The following is a 21,932-nucleotide window of genomic DNA, read 5'->3' on the forward strand; positions in this document are numbered from 1 at the left end:
GTTCAGAGCTCTGCACCCTTCTACCATTCTCAGCTGTTACCCCCTCACACCCCTCTCCCCCTCTAATCATTTCCTCTGACTGAGAAGGTGAGCCACACTGGCTGACTCAAGGTCTCCCTGTTGCGATAGGAGATCTGGGGAAGACAAGGCGCCGGCATCCTTTGTGCCTTTCCACGCAACAGCTGACTTGTGGGGGGGTGGGGGTGAGGAGCCTCCCGTTGCATCGGGTTTGTTGCTGCTGTAGTGTACATTACGAACTAGCTGTGAACAATACTAAACCCATTCCCCTCTTTTGTCTCAGCCGACCGCGAGCGCGCATCGAAATACACCCGTGATGATCGGCGTTGGCGACACGCCGCCTTATGATACAGAGTCAGTTAGACGCTGAAGCAGCCTTCGTCGTGTGTTTTCAAAGCGTCCGCCGCGCGGTGGTGTGCTGACCCGGAGGTCGCGCGTTCGGTCCCGGCCGCGGCGGTCGCATTTCGATGGAGGCGAAATGTTAGAGGCCCGTGCATATATACTATGCGATGTCAGTGCACGTTAAAGTTTAACACCAGATGGTCAAAATTTCCTGAGGCCTCCACTAAGGCGTGCCTAATAATCAAATAGTGGTTTTTGCACGTAAGACACCAGATATTATTATTATTATTGTGTTTTCAAAGAGCGAGATGAAAGAAGGGCATGAAAAAAAAACAAAAAACGCGTCCATGCTGGCGTAGCAAGGACTGTTCATTCATCTCGAGAGAGGTGCGTAAACTTGAAATTTGCATTATACCCGGCAAAAGTATTTCGGAATTTTAAAAAAGCGCGCGGACAGGAATGTACTTCACTTGTAGACCAACTTGATGCCACAACATAGCACCTTGACTGTATTTTGTGCTCCCCTTACGTGGCCTTTTTTTTTTTGTTTGTTACAATGGCGTGCTGCGTTCCACACAGAAACCCAGTTGGAATAAGTTTTAAACATTATTTCAAGTGTGAACTTGCACGTACTGACGAGGTTCGTCTCAGTCAGTACTACAAGGGCGGGTTGACTCAGAAGGCGGACGACTCAAAACGACCAGCGGCCTCTTTCTTTCTTTTTGCTTAACAGTCCTTTTTTATCAATCTTCTCTCTTGCCCTCGCTTCTTTGCAGATTTTTGTGAACATATGTGATACCGATGTACAACCCCCCCCCCCTAAAAAAAAAAAAAGGAACCACCCCTTCTCCCAAAAAGAAAAAAAAAACCTATGCCATTGACATATATCAGGGCGGCTTGTTCTTTGTGCATCACTGATATCGTCCGCGAGGTCGGCGTCGCACAGAAGTCGACTACAGCCGGATAATGGGACCGATGTTCCGGTTAGCTACGTTCGGTGCGTCTCTGACGCGCGCTTCCGCCGCGATACGGATAATCGGCCGTAGGGAAATCTTACGCGGAAGCCAAAGCGAGAAAGAAAGCCTCGCCACTTTCTGACAAGTGTTTCAGGACAACAGCGTAGCCAGATTTTTTTTTTCTTTTTTGGGAGGGGGGAGGGGGGAGAGGAGTGTGGTCAGCCACTCTTTATATATGCTCGTGCGTGCGTGTACATATACACATGCACAATTGAAAAATTTCGAGGAAGAGTTATATCCCCCCCCCCCCCCCCCCCATCAGGTTACGGCAGTACGGTACGTAATGCTTCGAGACAACGGCGCTATCCAATTTGCGTACTGTGAGAAGATAGGGATTGATTAGGGTGGGTTAAAACGATGTGCGCTATGCTGTATGGCATATGTTACACTTGCCTTCGTCGAACGATACAGTTCGCTGGCTACGCGGATCTGGCACCGTCGGGCGATACCGCTCGCTTCCACGCTCATTTCGCTAGAGCCCACGAGCAGCTTCAATTAAGATATCTATAGGGTTTCACATTCCTAAACCACAATATATGATTATGAGGTACGCCGTAGTGGAGGTCTCCGGAAATTTCGACCATCTAGTACTCTTTAATGTGCGCTGACTTCGCACAGTACAAAGGCTTGTGATCAGGGGCGTGGCCAGGGGGGGGGGAGATTCAACCCCCCCCCCCCCCGAAATTTTTCAGTTTTGCTTGTGGATATTACACGCACACATAAGCGTGCGCAGGGTTCCCCTTCGGGGGGTGGGTGGGCGAAGGCCGGCAAAGGTTCATCGCAGCGCCCCCCCCCCCCCCTTATTAAGTCAATGTGTAGGGCAGACTTTGCCCCCTCCCCCCCCCCCCCGAAAAAATTTATGGCTACGCCCCTGCTAGTGACGCAGAACTATCTGTAAACTGATTATCGATAGCATCGATAGTTCTTTTGAAACATCGATAGTGTAAACAAACCATTGATAGTACTACTATCGCCAAACTATCGATAGTGCAATCGGTAGTACCGTCGTTAATATTACTATAGCGACATCACTGCCACACGTGTTTATTGCTTTGTTTTGATGTATCCGGGCTTCACCCACAAAGACTGTTATCAACGTTTGACGCAGACCGCGCCGTAACGTTTGAGAAGCTTCACGATTGTTTGAGATCTTTCTGTTAAGACTACGCGCCGGACGCGAATAGGCTAAGTTGATTCGAGAGCTTACGCGAGCACCAGCAATAACGCTGGAAGGTGCGATTACTGATGAATAAAATACGACGCGTTCCACCAATGATCAGATTACTCGACGGCCGACGACTGTTCTCGCCGCTGTCAGTGCGCAACGTGTATCGCTCGTCTTTTGAGTTTTGATTTTCTGGGCACAAGTTCGCCCAAATAAAGAGCTCCGTATTTCCCCGTCACAACCACGTGACAATACTATCGATAGTGGTGTGAATAATGATGCTGTTGCGGGCCTGCCATATTGCCAAAATATTTGCGATAGCCTACTATCAGCTTTGCTTATGAGCTATTTGTGGCGAGATAAATAACAGGGTGTCTACCGAGCTGACATTTCTAAATTCCCTGAGTTTTCCAGGTTTTCCCTGAGTGTTTTTGCTAAAACTTCCCGAGTGAAGCAGAACTTTGTTTTATGTCAAGATGGGTAGAGACCATATCGCTCGGTGATGTCACTCTCTGATACGCACGTTAGAAAATAAAAACGACTTAATCCCATTTGAATAGTACATAGAACAGTTAAACCTCAATATAGCGAAGTTGGTAAAAGCGGCAACTCACTTCGTTATATCGAGACTTGGTTAAACTGAAATTCGACCTTTCATGCAAGGCATAGTTACTGAAGGATTAATCTTAAACTGATAATGCCACAAGAATGCTCGACTAATATGGCAACATGAAAAAAAAAATTTTTTTTATTTTTTGCGTGAAAAAAAAATCAATTTTGTTGAGCCTGAGGTGCAGCAATCACTGTTAGATGCCTTGCCAGAGTGTCACATGTCAAGACGAAACAAATGCGGGTTTAATGCACTGTGGAATTGCGCTTGTTCTGCTGCTGCGGGTTGTCAAATCCTCGCGCGTTGCCCAGAGCAATGCAACGCTACCAGTGACACGCTACCATGTTGCCCAGCCGAACCATTTGCTCTCCACGAACGCAAAACATCGAAAACCATCCCACTTTAGAAAAAAAGAGTCACAGTTTCACCGCGAGAGCAAAATAGTAAATCCGATAGCAACAAAGAGGAATTTTATATGAATATAGGCTAGCAGCTCGCTCCTTCAGGAAACGCAGCCGCTGCACTAAGAGAAGTGCCCTATCTATGGCTCAGGAGCGGATTCAGGTACCTAATGGGGGGGAGGGGGGAGGTACAAAGGCTGAAGCCCCCGCTCAGCGGTGCATTTTGATGGGTCACGCATAGGCTTGTGCGAATAGTAAATTTTAGGCCCGAAGCGAATTCGAAGCGACTAGTGATTTGGTCGAAGCGAATTTCGAAGCGAATTCGAATAGTTTATATCACATATAAAGAAAAATGAGCATATTTGTCATGGCCCAACTAACCAGCGCAACATTTTTAAAGTTGAAACAAGGCATATGCATATGTCATTCTTTTTGGTTGAAAGGGAAGTGGAAGCAACTTTGAGTAATAGCAGGATTTGACTTTCGGTAGAATGCAAGTGATGAACCTGTAAAATATGTTACGTTTTAAAATTTACTATACTTAGAGCATATAAGCCGGTATAACAAGCTTCTGAACTTGAAAAATGATAAATCGATGTGAGGGTAATACAGTAAAACCTCATTAATTCGAACTCTGCTATTTCGAAATCCCGCATAATTAGAAGGATTTCCTTGGTCCTGTATTTTGCAATGTAAATTTGAGTTGATAATTTGAAGCGGCGGTCAGTACCAGCCCGGTTAATTCGAAAACTTTGGGTGCAATGTGCCCATTTCCCGATCCTGATTTAGCCGCAAATCCGCAGAAACGATGGCCCTTAGGAGCGACAAGGCAATGCAGTGTAGCGATACTAATGAGTGACAAGTGAAGCATCTCAGCCTCGCTGCTGCCAGTGCAAGAAAAAATAAACGAAAGGCGGTCTCGTGATCAGCTGAAATGTGTGCCTGCGGAAAAGACATGCTTCACTGCAATACAGCGGTGACACGCGGGCAGCATGACGCATGCTTCTCTCAACGTCAGCGCATCATGATTTACGTATTCTTCCTGGGAAAATAAAGAAATTAATAAAGGGCGGTCTGACGGAATTCGCGATGTATGCGAACCTCCGAATGGTGGTTGTTCCGGCAATTTGCGTACTTGCACTGCTGGCGGAATACTTGCCTGCAACGCCTACTTCGAAAACAGTTCGAAAACTTCAATTACCATCTTTTCCACCCAGAACACATCGCGAATTCCGTCACAGTGGTCATTAATAAATTCTTTATTATGGTCGCATCATGACGCGCTGACGCTGCGAGCAGCAGGTGACATGCTGCCCGCGTGTCACCACTGTGTTGCAGCGAAGCACGTCTTTTCCGCAGGCGCGCATTTCAGTTGACCGCGAGACCGTTTTTTTTCCTCTTCTTTTTTTTTTTTTCTTGCGCTGGCAGCAGCGAGGCCCGCCGTTTCCCCGGTTTAGCGGCAAAATTGGGACCAGGTATTGCTGGAAGACATAACCCTTGTAGCCGCAAACTAGCAGGGACAGTAAACGACCACCTCTGATTACTTCCAGTAATTCAAAGTTCCTTGCATCCCGCTTTTTGTATGTTTGGTTAATTCTAAAACCCGCTTAACTAGATTTTTCACAGTCCCAGTGACTTTGAATTAACGAAGTTTTAATGTATGTTCATTTCAACTTGAAGTGGGGCTTCGCGGCAGTGCGGATTTCTCGTGGAAAGGTGTATTCACGGTATAGCACACCTACGTTGCAGTGAAACCACCTTTACAGGCGGTTACATGCGGTTTATATGTCTATTCGTTCATTTCGAATACTTCGAAATTTCCCAGAATTTAAATTCGTTTCGAAGCGAATTCGAATACTGTAATATTCGTTCGAATATTCGAAGTGCTCGAATATTCGCACAAGCCTAGTCACGCATATTTACAACAGCCCAGAGGGGATTATGGCGGTGCCTAAGTAGCCTTCGTTGTAAATGTGCATGGGGAAGCAGGAAAGGGTAGAGCGATGAGAGAGGTACAGAGCAGAGACAAGATTATATTTACCCCTTTTGGGCAATGGCAGGCAAAGCAACCTGAAAAAGGGGGCAAACTCAACAGGCAGCCTGACAAAGGAGGTGGACGACAGGCACTGAAGGGTGGGGGCGGGGGCTGGCTTAAGGGGGGGGGGGGGGGTCGCCGCTACAACAGTGGGGCTCCCCTTGGATCCGCCACTGCTATGGCTTCAACGGAAGTTTTGCAATTAGAGCACAACACCTACAAAGGTATGAGTAGTCTGCTGATCCCCACTAAAGGTACCGCGGCGCACGCGACCACGCCCGCAGGTACAAAGTACGCACTTCCTGTCGGACTCACGCAGCACCCCTCCCCCCCACTTCCCCAACCCGCCGGCTCCTATCTCCATGTGCCCATCGCGCGTTCGAGACTGTCGGCTCGTTTTATCTCTGCTTAAGCCCCGTTCGTCGGCAGCGCTCGCGCGCTTTCACACGCACATGGAGCATACGACGCGTGGGGTGATGTAATCGCGATTTGGACTTGGTAAGGAAGATCATGGCGAAGGCAAAAAATTCGCGTCGGAGTGTCTCTATAATTGCTATCGCAAAAAAAAAAGCAATATAGCTGCGGGCTAAGATCGCATGAAAGCACGGCAACAGCCTGAATTACGGCACATCCGATTATCGTGGAAACTTTACTGTTTTCCGACATCGCGCGCCGAATCGAGCAAATGGGACCCGTGCTGGTGTCGCGAATTTCGGTCGCCGCTATGCCTTGGCTCTGAAAAGTTTTGCAATTCGGCTTTGTAGCAAACATCCACGTGGTGTGGCTGGCACGAGCTGCAGCCCCCCAAAATATCGGTCGACTGCCTAAAACTTGTTTCAGCAGTGCCCTCATCGGAAAAAAAAAGAAAGAAAAAAGCTTTCACTTGCTGTGAATGGGCCCGTTAGTTACGCTAGCTCTCGCCTGGAAATTTATTCTATATATTCTTCACGGAGCCCTAAAAAGCATCTTTGAAACTCGGGATCAGAGCAAGTGAGCTCTCCGATAACAGCCCACAAGCGTCGTCTTTTTTCTCGCCTATCGGGATGGCATGCCAGATACCAGCATTGTCGAAGACATCCGCTTCCTGAACGATCGCGATCGCTTGCAAGATAACTCAAGCTCGTTACATCTACTGCTACCGCTTCTATAACTAATCATGCTTGTTACTTGACACGCGGCGATAACAAAAACACCATATCGGGCGCTAACGCACAGCACGCGCGAGAAAGAATACAGAACTACACCGCGCAGTCACAGAACACCCTGACAACATTGCACGATACGATGTGTCGTTGTTCATGGTTCCCGCATGCCACGCATTAGCCGGATTCTCTCCCACTTCACCGCTCCGAAGGCGATGACAGCATCGAGGTGCGCCACTTCCCCGCAGCTGCAGCGGCCATTTGATTTGAAAAATGCGTTCACAAAATATCGAGCCAGCGATACCGCGACTTTCGTTGCCTTTCAATAAAGTTACTGTGGATTTTCCCTGATGGGAGCACAATTTCCCTGAGAATTTCCAGACTACCCAAACTCCCTGAGAATTCCCGGTTTTCCCGGTCGGTAGACACCCTGAATAATTTCCGCAGTGAAAATGGCGGAATATGTCCATCAATAAATTCATATCCAAAAGCAACCAGTTACACCTTACAACTAACAAACTTAGCTCTTGATATATATATATATATATATATATATATATATATATATATATATATATATTTTTTTTTTTTTTCTTTTTTTTTTGAAATAATAAAATGCAATATCAGTTTGAAGCCGCGCAGTTCCACCACATGTAACGGCTTCCTTTCCGCCACAGCTGAACAGTTTGACTTTATGATCATGTATCCGCAAAACACTGGTGAAGAACGGCAGCACGTCAACTTTCTTGCCCTTCAGCCTGCTGGGCCTGCTCCTCCGGCTCCGTTATGTACCACGCGCGCGTGGGGAAGAAAGTTGATTCTGCAATGAGTTCGCGCTGTTGATTTTATACTACCGATAGTGTTTTTTACCATCAATAGTTCGTAGTGGCGGACAGGTTAGGCCTATCTGTCCCGACGTGGGAGCGGCCCGCTACATGCTAGTTCACGCCCCGACGGACCTAAATAAAGTGTTTCCATACCATACCATACCAATAGTTCGCAGTGACTGAGCTATCGATAGTATCAATAGTGCCATCGATAGTTCTGCATCCCTAACACAGGCCCCTCGCGCTTATCGAAATGCGACCGCCGCGTCCTAAATCGAGCCCGCGACCTTCGGGTCAGCAGCTTTTAGACAATAGTTCTGTAAAAAATTAATGACATTCAGGCCTTTGTCTTCGCAGGCGAACTCCACGCAGAGGCGGAAAAAACTTTGCCGCACCTAAACTTACCTTCAAATGAGTAATTAACAAAAACATGGTAATTAACTCTGAAATTAACCTTAGGACCGTTGTTTACATGGAAGAGTTGTAGGGTGTGACAATTTATGACATGATGGATGGATGGATGGAAACAACTTTATTGAAAGTCCGGCGATGTTTAATAACCCGGGCTCAGGTCTCCCATGAGGGGACTTCGAGGCCTTGCCTCAACGCCGCCTCGCGGGCCCGCTGGACTGCCCATTCTTGTGTCTTGAAGTTGGAGCTGCGCAGTGCGGCTGCCCACTTCGACGCGAGAGCATCCGGAGCTACTGCCATCTGAGCTGCTGTGACAGGACACTCCCATAACATGTGTGAGAGCGTCGCTCTGGTTGTCTGGCATAATTTACAAGTAGCATTCGGATACTGGGCAGGGAAAATGTGCCGCAATCGCACCGGACTGGGGAACGTGTGTGTTTGCAGCTGTCGCCAGACGACTGCCTGGCGTCGTTTTAGCTTGGGGTGAGGTGGCCTGCCTAACTGGTAGTGCTTGGTGATGTCGTTGTACCTGACCAAGCGTTTTCGCGTGTTTTGAAGCAGGAGGTCCGAACTCGACGGGGCGGTATCCGACTCTGCACGGCGGGTCATTTCTCGCGCATAGCGGTGTGCCACCTCGTTCGAATTAGGGGGACCCTCGTCGGTGGGGATGGTGACGTGTGCTGGGAACCATAGGATAGCGGTGCTGTTGAAATGCTGTCGACCAGCCTTCCTTAGGATCTGGAGAGCTTCTGGGGAAATGCGCCCCCGCGCGTAGTTACGGACTGCGGTTTGTGAGTCGCTAAGAACAGCTTCGCAGATGGGGTCGGTAAGCGCAAGCGCAATCGCAACCTCTTCCGCTGTGTCTGGGTATTTCGTGCTGACACTACACGCGTGCGTAAGCCGGGAATTAACATCTACGACTACCGCCGTGAACCGGTGTTTGTTTGCGTATTCTGCCGCGTCCACGAATCGCGCAGTCCTCTCCCCACCGAAGGAGCATGACCATTCTTATTTTAAATCGCGAAAAACTGCTGTAATTTGAGACAATCACCGAAATTAAAGGCCCCGACTTAGGCGAAACCGCGACTGAGCGCAGGAAATCCATCATCTTAGTTGCGAAAGGCCGTAAGCTCGCGTGACAGTGTTTTGAAAAAAGACGCGTCGAAGCAGAACATGGTCATGAAAAACGGCAAGCAGTCTCATGTACCCCAATGGACCTCTTATTCTTTGCAATTGGTATGTAGTGCGTATCCGTTTCTTTCGTGCTGTACCCAAGAAAACCGCAATTTCCGCTTTGTCTTCCACTGTAGTTTAAAACTAGCCAGCAGCCACTGCGGCGCTTCTCGCCGACAAGTGAACGAGTTAATAATATCTGGGGTTTAACGTCCCAAAACCACGATATGATTATGAGAGACGCCGTTGTGGAGGGCTCCGGAAATTTCGACCACCTGGGGTTCTTTAACGTGCACCTAAATCTAAGTACACGGGCCTCAAACATTTTCGCCTCCATCGAAAATGCAGCCGCCGCGGCCAAGTGAACGAGTTCTTTGCTGCACTTCTTTAGAGTTTAACAAAGAAACGGGCAAGTACTACCAGTGCCTCCTCTATTTTTCAGTGCCTGGGCGAACGCTCTCCTCGGGCCGTCGAGCGCGCGCTCCGCGTCCGCTCGCCGCTGCCGCGTGGTGGCGCTGTGCAAGTAGACTACGAGAAGCTGGCGCTGAACGGCCGCACGTATCACGAAGCTCACGAATTCGTGTTTGCATCCGAGTTTAATTGCATTTGTGCTTCTTGCAGGCTTTCACAGGTACAGAGGGATGGAAAGAAACGCGAACATAGCGGCGCGCTGTTTTCATCACGCTCTAACCGTGGTGGCAATAAAAAGATGCTAGATGATCTTTTATTGTGTCATGGATGACGTCGTGTTCTCATCCGTCATCGAGGCTATAACCACTTGAAAATAGATGCGAAACAGCAAAGAATGCAGATGCCGCATGTTCGCGTGTCTTTCCATCCCCGCTGAAAGTATTCCGCAGGCAGACTGTCAGGCCGTGCTGCCGGTTCGATACTTGCACTCGAGTTTGATAGTATTCGCGTTTTATTTTCTATTTCAGGCTATTGCAACCGCACCAATGCCTTAGTATGTCATACTGTTGTGTTCCACTCTGCAAATGGAACCGAAAGAAATCACGATTGTCTTTTTTTTTTTAATTCTCTTTATTGATAAAGACAAAAAAATCTCACAGGGTTCCTTATGCACTCATCTAAGACGACTGAAAGGCGAAAGCCATCTTCTTCTTTTTGTTATAGTCAATGTATTGAATATTTTCTGCCTCCCACCTAGATATTTCTGCGCCTAACGTGGTTTTCTTACAGCCTCAATGATCGGAGGCAGTGCAAGCTTTCTGCACATCAGCGGAGGCATGCACTGCCTCCGTGATCGGCCTATTTTGACCAAGCGAAGGTGTAATATGACGACGTCACGTTATGTGACGTCACGACGATGTCACAAAATTTTATGATCTGTGACGTCATATGATGACGTCATCACGTAATTATTTTTTGCATCACTCGTGCTGACGCCGCCGACGGTCAATTTTCGCGTTTGATGAGGCATCTAAGGCTTTCGCCTTAATACACTGTTCAGCTGTCGTTCCATGAAATTCCAGCTGCCGCTGGTGTTCGGCAGAGTTGGCTTGCAGTAATTAGGCGGGATAATTGGTCTCCTAATACATCTTCAAACTACACTAGAATATGCAGCCGTCGTTTACGACGCGAAGATTTCATAAAATATAAGAAGCGGCGGCTTAGGAAGGATGCAGTAGCGTCACTCATTACAGACTACCCTTCACGTTTGCAGCCCAAGGTAACAACTGAACCAAGCATGGTAAGTATCCCTAAACGTGACCGTGTTGCGTCCGAACAGTCAACGAATGCATGTAGTACCAGTAGCAACGCTGCCTCGCGATCGCCGCCATGTGCATGCTGCGCTGACATTAGGTCCCGAAGCTGAAGAATCGGAGCCCATGGACACTACATGCGCTACCGGCGAAACAACCGACAGTCATTATGTACATTGTCACTGGAAGCAGCTTAGTGACATTTCATGCTATTTAGAGCATGAACTCATGGCTTGCGTATAGTGTGCTACAACAGTAGACGGTAGCACGCATCGGGAAACTTTAAGCGCCCAAGCTTTCAGTATCAGCTCTCGGCAAATGCTGCTGCTGCTCACACAGTCAATAACCAACTCTCAGTCAAGCGAACGTAACGGTTGCAAAACAATTTTCCGCGCATCACTGGCATGCGCTCTCTGGAATCGGGCTAGCAGACGACGCGCGAGCGTCTCGATCAAATAGCCGCGAAAGACACATGCCTTCGAAATGGGCTGGTTGCCCAGAACAAGTGCTTCATGATTCCAGTTTACAAGTTTTCATTATACGTTAAACAACACGAATACAGCCGAAAACTGAACCATATAGCTGCTTCGAATGCGGCCACGCCATTCATTTCCGCGAGCGACGACGCGACGGCTAGTCTACTACGGTGGCGGCGCCCGGCGGCTAAAAGCCGCACTAACGCCGACGGTCGGTTCCCATTGCGCTCCGCTCCTTCGCCCAGGCACAGAAAAATAGAGGAGGCGCTGGTACTACACACTAGAGGTGTGCACGGGCTCCGGGTAGCCCGAAAGCCCGACCCGGCCCGCGGGCCGGGCTCGGGCGGGCCGACGTATTTTCACCTCGGGCCCGGGCCGGGCTCGGGCTACTTGGAGCTTTATCGGGCCGGGCTCGGGCCCGGCGCAAAGCCCGACTCAAGCCCGAAATATAGAGAATGAGCGGGAATTGTTTTCCAGCACGCATGCAGCGCCATTTCCGCGACCGCCCTTTACCGCTTTTTCTTTCCATTCGCTACTTTAAACAAAAAGGGAGCAGGTGAAGCACTGGCTCTGTTGCACTCCGACAAACAGAGAAGTAACACCACCTGAGCTAGTGACGGCGCTACACGACTGTTCGCGTTAGATATGAGTGAAGATGCACGCGACGGCGACCCGACGTAGATCCCCTTCGTGCAAGCTGACGCTTGCATGGGCATACCCCATACACGTGACGGCTTTGGCGAGCGAACTCCATTGTTGCTGGCACGAGGCCGTCTACTTGTAATTTGTAATCTGTATAATAGAGACTGTTCGTCGTGTGTCGTTTGATCATATTTGATATGCTTAGTAAAATGCCAAATTACCGGAAAACGATGTTTTGTTTTCGCAGCGAACCTTCAAAAACCCGGGCCGGGCCGGGCCCGGGATTGTGTTTTCGTACGTCGGGCCGGGCCGGGCGGGCTCGCAGCCCTTTGCCGTCGGGCTCGGGCGGGCCTTCGACAAAGTAAGCGGGCCCGGGCAGGGCTCGGGCTCGGAAATACGGCCCGTGCACAGCTCTACTACACACCCAACGTAAAGAACAAGCGGTCCATTTAGGTGTTTGAGACAGTTCGCCGTTTTTCATGACCATATTATGCAGCGACGCGCCGTTTTTCGTTATTTCGAGGGGGTGGGGGTCCGGGCTTAAGCTATCACGTTCAATTCTTGAAGGCGAAGCTCAAGTGTCCTTTTAAACTATCTGTGACGACACGTGATGATTTTTGGCATCACTCGTGTTGACGCCAGTCAATTTCCTCGTTTGATGAGGCATCTAATGCAATTCGCCTTATAAGACTTCCAATCGGAAGACTGCCAAATGGTGTCTTGGGGAAGGAGGTCGAACAGTCCGTAGACAATTGAGAAAAACTGGTACCAGCCACCAAGCAACCCTATGCAAAGATTTAGCACCAGGGTTGGTTCAAAATACAAGCCATGCTCAAACATGCCAGGCAGACTCTCTGAAGCTCGGAGAAAACAAAACAAGATCAGTGAAAAATAGATCTTTTATTTTTCCAAACTGCAAACAACAAAACACACAATAAATCTTAAACACACAAACATATGAACTGGGAACAAAGATTGCACACCACAGGGAACAGAAGTGCAAATTGTGGTTGTGCACAAACGAATGCAGGAATGAATGATAGCACAATATCACAAAAATTTTCTGGTTATCATAATGAAGTAGAACGTGTATCAAATGTGCGTGTTTGTTAGTGCACAACTTTTCAGGATTCTCTTGCGAACCTGCTCAATCTTTATATGAGGATTGTATTACAATGTCTTTCTTATGCCAGAATAAAAATGAATGCTGAGGATGAAAAAAACAAAAAGGGCAAAAAGGCAAAGCTATGAAGTTAAGCACACTGGCCAGGCACTTTCACAAACTACCACACTCTTGCACTAGCAGCCCATCGATGTCTTAGTCCTCAGTTCACAGTATCGCTGCTTTGGATTTCCAGCAGTTCTGCGTTGGTGCAGGCACCAGGTATTGGGCAGTCGTCCAGGCTCAGCCGCCTACTGAAGCGACGTGCCGTGAAGGGACTAGAGCGTGCCGAGGAGGAACCATTTGGAATGACTGCCGGTCTTCCGTCACCCCCCGCACCGATGTTCAGGACGGTGGCCTTAGGAATGGCAGCTGCACCCATCGCAGAGCAGTCATCCTTGCCCGCTTGTCGTTGTGAGGTAAGCGCATCGCTTTCTTTTAGAGCCAGGCCCACTTCTGAAACGTCAGTATCAGTCTTTCTCAGCGGCTCCTCCTGACGTGCCTCGTCACTAACTGTCTTGGCAATGGACGCATCACCAGATCCTGCCAAGGCGGACGGCTTGTCGGACAAACTGGCAGTGCTCAAGCTGGTGATTCCATTCTCCTGTTTCACCGGCGTACCTTTCTGCACGCCTGCAATCGGAGAGGTGTCAGCTGTATGTGATACCCCTTTGCTTTCCTTGTTGGCATTATCCTCGGAAAGCGCGTCCTCGAAGACTTCTGCCTCACACTTGGCCTCAGACAGAGCGTCTTCAAAAACTTCTGCTGCACGCTTGTCCTCAGGCAGGGTGGTTTCCTCGGAAAAGGCAGAGAGATCTTCTTCACCAAATTCAGGTACTTCTGGAAGCATGTTGTCATCGAAAACTGCTGAAGGAGCAGCACCACAAACATTGGCTCCTTCTGAAAGCATAGTCTCTTCGAGTTCTGCAGAACCACCCACTGCACTGCATGGAGGTTCAGGTTCGCCAGGAACATCATCACAGCCTACCGGCAGACTTGAGCCATTGCACTCTGTTTCAGGGTGTGTGTACTCTTTAGGCAGGTCTTCACTGCTCTGCAAGTTCTCGGGAGCTACATCTGGTGCTTCGTCTGATGGCCCTTCTTGTTCTGGAGACTCTGCTTCAACAGTAAGCCCCACGACCTCATTGTCTTCTGAAGTGCCTTGGCAAGTGTCTAGCTCTGAGCACTGAAGAGGTTCCGCCACGGCAACGTTGTCAGGCAAAGGATCTGTGGAGGCCTGGTCGTTCGGTTTGTCTGCTCCTTCGGTGACGGGGGCCTCGGGAGCACCCTCGGGTACTTCGGAAGTTCTTTCTTCAGAAACAGGTTCGTTCGGACTGTCGGAAGTGACGTCCCTGCTGCCACCTTGGGAGGCATCTTGCACGGCCCCTTGCAACTTTTCTAACACATCTATGCCCATGTCCAGAAGGCGAACGACGTAGCGGCCATTCCTCTCTCCCAAAAATTCAGCCAAGAGAGAAGAGGCTGGCCCTTCATCGGCTAGAACCTTCAGCTTCTCCAGTGCTTCTTGGCCCAACTTACCCTCGGGGACATCAAGAGTACAATTGATGGCAAAGAGGGGTTCAGACAGCAGCGCATCAGGAAGCTCGCGAATTCCTGCTCGCTCCACAGTGTCAGTGTTTCCATAATCAACAAACTTGACTCGAACGCTTGCTGCGCCCTCAGCTTCACCCTTGTCCTCAAGGACAGTGACCCTGTAGGGAAGCTCATCAGACCAGTAGGCCATGCATGGCTGTGACATATCGGCCGGTGCGTTTTCACACTCTGGAACTTCCTGCAGTTGCTGTGTCAGGGCCTCCAAGGCATCCAGACGGTCGTTGAAGTGAACAAAGAAGTCAGTCGGCGACTCGACATGCATGATGCTGACAAGAGCTTTCTGGTGAAGTGGAACATTGGTGCTCCTGTACCTTTTTGAAAGCGGAAGCTTGGACAACAGGTCGACACCGTCCAGGGTGAACAGCCGGACTGTCATTGGCTTTTCAGACTTCACCGTTTCAACCAGGAGATCGGAGTCCAGGACGAGCTCCCTGAATTTGTCCACGGCACTCGAGTCACCGGCACCTCCTACATCGGCAAGCTGGCATTCAATGCAGAACGGCTCGACAAGCAACTCTTCGGAGTCCAGCGACACCACAGACTTCACAGTCTCCACGTTACCGTAATCCACGAAACGAACCTTGAAACCACCCTCTTCTGCGGGGCCTTCAACTCTAGCCCTGTACCACAGGTTGTCTCCGGAGTAAAGAGCAGCATAGAGGGTGCTGCTGTTGGGTGTCTCAACCACTGTTGGGGGTGCAGAAACCAGTACTTCTTGCAGTTTGTCCACAAAGTCTGCAAGATCGTCCAGCTTGGTTGAGTACAGCATATAGAACGAGTTCAGGCCATCAACGTGGCTCACTGTGCAAGCTTCACGCTCTTCAGCAGAAGCAGGAGAGGGCTCATTGGCGGGTGTGCCCTCCAAAGGAACAACAGGCTTCTGTTGAGCATCTGTTTTCAATGCCGCAGGTTCCGAGGAGAGAAACCTACTCTTGAGCTCTGTGGTGATATCCTGGCCCTCCTTAGCAAGCCTCACAGTGACCTCTGGGCCCCAGGTCATGACCTCGAGTTCTAGCTCTGCATCCACAATCATCTCCTTGAATGCGCTGAACACACCAGGAATACCGGCAAGATCTTTCGCACCATCCAACTTGCATTTGTAGCAAAACGGCGGCACCTCGAGAAACTCTGCGGCAATCTCTCTCACTTCGGGGACAATGTCAGCGTTGCCGTAGTCAACAAACTGCACGCACGAGCCGTCTCCTGTAACCTTGGCGCGGTACCAGGCTTCATCCTGCGGGTAGAAGACCACGCAGGGCAGCTTGGGCAGTGGCTTCACAACTGGCTTGGGAGTTTCGGTATAGAAAGCCTCGAGCCGCATGGAGAGGTCGTCCAGTGCCTGCTCTTGTTCCTTGCGCATCACGTAGAAACATAAGAGATCTTCGGCATGCATCACGTAAGCTGCCATCTTGCCAGATATTTTTGAAAGCGGAGGATAGCATGGCACGATCGTGTGGCTGCTTGGGCCTGTGTGAGGGGTTGCACCCAGTGGTGAGAGAAGGGGGAGAGACAGAAAAGCACATTCAGGAGCAGACCCATTGCCAACAAGCATGCAAGCAAGCAAGCCACACCTAGGGCAATATATGACTGGTCATTAGCGCAGCAGTTTTACTCCCAAAGAGCTTCCGCATGCAGTGCATTCAAAGCCATGGACAATCATATTAAGCCCCAGAGCTAGAACTGAACTGATGAAAGCTTTTTAGAAGGCTTAAAGGTGTTGATGCATCACATCACAACAGACATGCAGAGCCTATCTATGCAAGCATGCAATGGAAGTATTACCATGTTTTTAATGTTCGGTAAAACATGGCAGCTGGATTACAATCACTTGGGCATCCTGTAGCGAAGCATGGATAGATGGACCTTAAGACACCAACTAAATGTGGCCATTTCTGATGCTTTCGTTTTCTTTCCCCATGCAACAGAGGCCGTTCGCTATTTACAATTATGAGCATAGTTCCAGCTGCGCTTCCCATTCTGTGCACCCGACACCATTGCCACCGTACCATTTCAAGGTAACAGACATACAAGCCTGTGCTCCATTACATTACTATCAAGTAATAGTCTCATAGTTAGCAGTTATAGCAGGCCGACTCGTCACTCCTCACTTGGCCTATCTCCGCCACCCGAGGCATCGCTACTAGAGCTGTGCGAATAGCAAAATTTTGGGTGCGAAGCGAATTCGAATAATAAAGATTGAGTGCGAATCGAATCGAATAATTTCGAATAATTTTCGAATATTTCTCAAACATTTTCGAATAATTCGAAGTGAAATTACAGAAAAAGTTCCAGAGAATCCCTAAGTATGTTCTTGTGAGATAGCAACATGAAAGTGTTTCTTTTCGCGAGGTTGATGAAGCGCTGGTGGAGTCATATTTCATAGTTGTCTTTTTTATCAAGAATGAGGCAATGTAGAGGCCGAATTGCATTTATGTACATGATTTGGTGCAACCAAAGGTTTGCCGACAACACTTTACACGTGATAGGCAGAGATGCCATTTCCTCAGCCTCTCCTTCTCTTTCAACTTCTGTGGAAGGCCAACTGATGTGGCAGACAAGGGTGTGCTCCCTTCAAGTCTGGAATTCCAAATCTGCCTCGTAGACGTCGATATACAAGAACATCTGAAATTTTGGATGCTAAAAAGCTTCGGCGTCCGATTTTTCAGACTTCCTGCCCAAATTTCAGGTCCAAAACAGCATTAATTGAGCCCACAACTCTGCCACATCTTTCATCTCCATATTGGAACCAGCGTTTTCTTGAGTTAATACATTTGCGACCGTAGCGGAGCTTGAAAGGCAGCTTTGCCGCAATACGGGGGTGTGATGAGGTGAAGCATATTGAAAATCTAGGGACCACTTCCAACCGGACTTTGTCTCTTGGCTAAGTTCGACCGTAACGGAGCTTGAAAGGCAACTTTGCCGCAATACGAGAGTGTAGTGAGGTGAAGCATATTGAAAATCTAGGGACCACTTCCAAACGGAGGTTGACTGTCTCTTGGCTAAGTTCGACCGTAACGGATTTTGAAAGGCAGCTTTGCCGCAATACGGGGGTGTGAGGAGGTGAAGCATATTGAAAATCTAGGGACCACTTCCAACCGGACTTTTTCTCTTGGCTAAGTTCGACCGTAACGGAGCTTGAAAGGCAGCTTTGCCGCAATACGAGAGTGTAATGAGGTGAAGCATATTAAAAAATCTGAAGGGGTCACTTTCAACTGGACGTTGACTGCATTTTTCTTTCGGAAGTTCGAATAGTTCGAATAGTAAAATTTCAGTGCGAATCGAATCGAATAGCAAACACTATTCGAAAAATATTCGAAATTTCGAATATTCGCACACCCCTAATCGCTACCACTAACGTGCAGTTCATTGCAATTATCCCCAGCTTTATCACTACCGCTAACTTGTTGACCATCAGCAACACTCTCACGACCCTCGTCACTTATATCAGCATTGTCGGCGGTACTTTTACCACCATTGTGACCTTCTTCGTCACCACTGCTCAGCTGGCTGTGGACACTGCCTTCGCTGGCAGACTCTACGTCATCGTTAGCACTACCGTACGCATCATCGCCAGCATCGTCGTCAGGCTCACCCCGATGCATAGGTGGCCACGATGTCTTGACCGGAGGCGACGTCCTAGCCGGTGCTGGACCTCTCGCCGGAGCCGAATCGGTCACTTCGGGCTCGGGGGCTAGGGGTTCGACAGTGGGGGGTGCTGTGTCAGCCACAACTGTGTCGGCTACAACCTCGGGTTGGCTTGTCTGCACCTGCTCTTCTGAGGTGGGGATTTCTTCTGGAATGGGAGCTTCCTCTGGAGCTGAAACGTTATGCAAAGTTGGAGAACTCTCTGGAGCTGGAGCGGCCTCCAGTGATGGTGCACTCTCCTCTGGTGGTGGCGGTGGTGCCTCCTCTGGCGGTGGCGGCGTAAAGCTGTCCAAGACATTCACTTCGCTGTCTCCGGAGGTGTCAAACAGTGACCCAATCACCTTCGCAGGCTCCAGCTGCTGCTCGACCTGGCAAAGGAGAAGAATGTGCAGATTGGGACTTTACACATTTACTCCACGTTCTCTGTGTGCTACGCTACAGAAACTGCCAGACTCCCCTCCCCTTTTGAAGCTAAGTACACACTTTAAAAACAAGTTCAGGAGTCCTTCCCCTATTGGGAAAATGAAGGCAAGTGATGCTTGGCATGTGCATGCCAGACTACTACCTTTCTTACTTTCTATTGCATTGCGCAATATTCTCTTCTAACCTTTTCCTTCCTCCCTTCCGGGAATTGGACTGCCATCAACGTGCTTAGCAGCACAACACTTCAGCTGCTCCAGTGAAATGCAAACAATAAGCGGTATATATGGATATTTGGGACAACTTGCCGTTTTTGCAGACCACATTCTGCACGATGCACATTTTTGAAAACATTTTCACGTGACCTGCTAGTCTGACTAACAGGCTGACAGATTTTCTGCGCGTCTGGTGCACTAAGTTTCGCTATCGCCTCGATTGGGCTCTTGAATGTTGGTGATCTTTATCTCAAATTACGCAAGTTTTCTTTTACCATTTTTAAAAAATGGGCATGCCATAAATTGTCACATTCTAGAACTCCTCCATATAAAACCCCACCCTAAAGTTAATAATTAAAAAGTTAAGTTTTCTTAATTACCCATTTGAATGTAACTTTAGGTGCAGCGAAGCTTTTCCGCCTCAATGCAGAGTTCGCGAAAACAACAGGAGCCTGACTGTAATAGCATTTTAATAAAAAAATCTGTGCTGTCGAAAAAACCCTATATATAGCCTCGTATTTTGCGTTACCACATTGCAGAGTTCGGAAACTAAGCATTCCAAATAAATTTTGCAATTATTTTTATAGTCTGCATTTTCCATCACTGGATGTGAGATTAAGCAACAGACAGAATACCTGCAACACAAGCTCCTTGTACAGTATCTTTGCTGACAGTTCGGTGGCGTCGACAGGGAAACTGCAGTTCAGGACACACTGGAACGCGCAGCCGGGCTGAGTAGTCAACTCTGGTGGTATTTGCTTCACCTGAAAAAAAAAAAAAAAATAAAAAAAAAATAAAGCTTAGAGAAACAAAATTAGTTTCACTGTAAGGGCGATGCAATGAATGCGATAGCAACAAACGGGAGTGTTTTACAAGGTAAGGCTAGCACCTAACTCTTTTCTTTTTTCCCTGAATTAGACGGTACCATTATTTGAATGAAATAATGTTTATCTCTCTAATTGCGTAAAATGATACCGCATGCGCAGTATCGGAGGTGGCAATGCAATGAAATCCGGGACACGGGAGGAGGAATAAACTATTGAAAAAACATGGACAAGTGGGGCCATCTAGTGTCGAAAAGCACGACTACAGCGGGTATAGTCGTTATTGGTTCCGCGTGGGACCAATTTTTGTTGACGAGTGTAGTCGTCATTGGTCATTTTGTTAGAAAATCTCATGACACATACAGGCAGGAAATGGTAAATGAGCACGCTCTAAATAGACTGCCAGTTCAGGCTTCGCGGCTGTCTGCATAACAGGTCATTAAGTGAGCAAGTGCGTGTCTTAGCATGTTACCTGCGTCTCAAACTTCTGTGGCCGACTATACAACTTGCCCAGCTTCCCCACATTACAAGGGCAACAAGTCATGTTCAGCAACTTGAAACATGCATAAACCTAAGTAAAATGCAACAGTTTTTGTAGACAAATATTTGGAACAGTCATTATTAGACTGCAACCAAAAAGTGCCCCCGTGGCATCAGTATAATGTGCCAACAGAACATGCTCCCATTGACTATTGCTGGTAAGGAATGCTGGTTCATACTTCAGTGTGGTGCACCACCCTGGTGCCACCCACGTCGACAAAGAACAGCTCCAGCTTGGCCGGGGAAGGGCGAGACTTCACGACGGCACGTGCCCACGGCGTGAGCACGGCGTCACCTTCGGCTCCCTCGTCCTTCGATGGCAGCCGTGCCACGCAGGCTTCACCGGGCACCGGATTACGGAACTTCGGTGCCGCATCGCCGGCCTCCTGGAGGGCCTTCGCCATGGGTTCCACACACTCCACTAGGCAGCACCACACCTCCGACAAGGACACAACGGCAGTCACCTGCGGTGTTGCAGTGGACAACGAGAACACACATAAGCCATCAGGCATGCAACCTCAGTATGAATAGTAAACTTGTCACCAAAAACACGATCCCGCAGGAACACAAAAAAAACACATAGACAGGACGGGTGCATAAAGAGCGGGAGCACCCGTCCTGCCTACGTGCTCCTGTGTGGTCGTGTTTTTGGTGCCAAGTTTACCATTCATACTGAACATGCACCAACTAGCCCAACAGACAATATTACTAGAGGAATGCAACCACCTTAGTCGCCCTATCTGCAGACATGCCCCATCACTTCTGCCACCACTGAGGTAGCTACTCCTCAAGTGAAGTGGTCAGCTGGTGTCTAGAGCCCTCCCTCACAATTTGCGAGACATAACTTGACAGTAACGCGATGCATATAATCAAATACAGTCCCCGACCGTTATTCAGACTCTGCGGGAACCACCGAAAAGTCCGAATAATCGGGAGTCTGAAAAAAAGGATTCACCAGAAAAAAGCACCTTTATTGGCCCAGCGGCCGGCAAAAACTTGTCAATGCACATCTGTACACATGCATGCTTACGCGCAACGAAGTCGGCCTGTATTTCAGCCAATTTTTGGCCACCCCTGTGGGTGGGAGCTGTGGTGTGGGAGGCGCGTCATCACAGCAGTCACTGTCCACATGCACTGGTTCGAGTAGCTGATGGACGATCTCATCGCCCCAATAGGTTGATAGCAAAATGACGTCTTCCGGTTCGATGCCTAGCTCTTCGCTGTTTCAAGGTGTGTGCCATTCAGTGTAATCGGGGAGAAAACGCGTACTTTCTGCGACGCGGTTGTTAACAGTTATCTTGCCTCCTCCCCGATTACACTGAACCGCACACAACTTGAAGCAGCGAAGAGCTGAGCCTTGACGGTTCCTATAACCGGAAGTGCTGTAGCAGACGACGCGCCGTTTTGCTATCCACCTATTCAGCAAAAAATCCCAAGCAACTTCGGATTGAGGTCGGCCACTTTCCACCTGGCGAATAATCACTGCTTTTTTCGCCATCAATGGGGGCCTTGTAGTTGCCGTGTTTCTTT

At 48.8% G+C, this 21,932-nt stretch overlaps 2 protein-coding genes across 3 annotated transcripts in view; both read right to left on the bottom strand.

Moving 5' to 3' along the window:
- The window catches only part of LOC119406953 (uncharacterized), a 487,035-nt gene that overhangs the window by 249,373 nt on the left and 215,730 nt on the right, over positions 1-21,932 (bottom strand). The gene's annotated exons all lie outside the window — the stretch shown is intronic.
- LOC119406947 (tudor domain-containing 6) overlaps positions 12,864-21,932 on the bottom strand; it is a 44,764-nt gene continuing 35,695 nt past the window's right edge. For both annotated transcript variants that reach the window (XM_037673746.2, XM_037673744.2), the window contains 4 exons: positions 20,582-20,866; positions 19,674-19,802; positions 18,351-18,771; positions 12,864-16,225 (listed from right to left, as the gene is read on the bottom strand). In XM_037673746.2, the coding sequence (XP_037529674.1) occupies positions 13,308-16,225; positions 18,351-18,771; positions 19,674-19,802; positions 20,582-20,866 (3,753 nt within the window). In that variant the 3' untranslated portion in view covers positions 12,864-13,307. The remainder of the gene's footprint in view (positions 16,226-18,350; positions 18,772-19,673; positions 19,803-20,581; positions 20,867-21,932) is intronic.

This window comes from Rhipicephalus sanguineus, chromosome 10, assembly GCF_013339695.2.
Source record: "Rhipicephalus sanguineus isolate Rsan-2018 chromosome 10, BIME_Rsan_1.4, whole genome shotgun sequence".
NCBI lineage: Eukaryota > Metazoa > Arthropoda > Arachnida > Ixodida > Ixodidae > Rhipicephalus > Rhipicephalus sanguineus.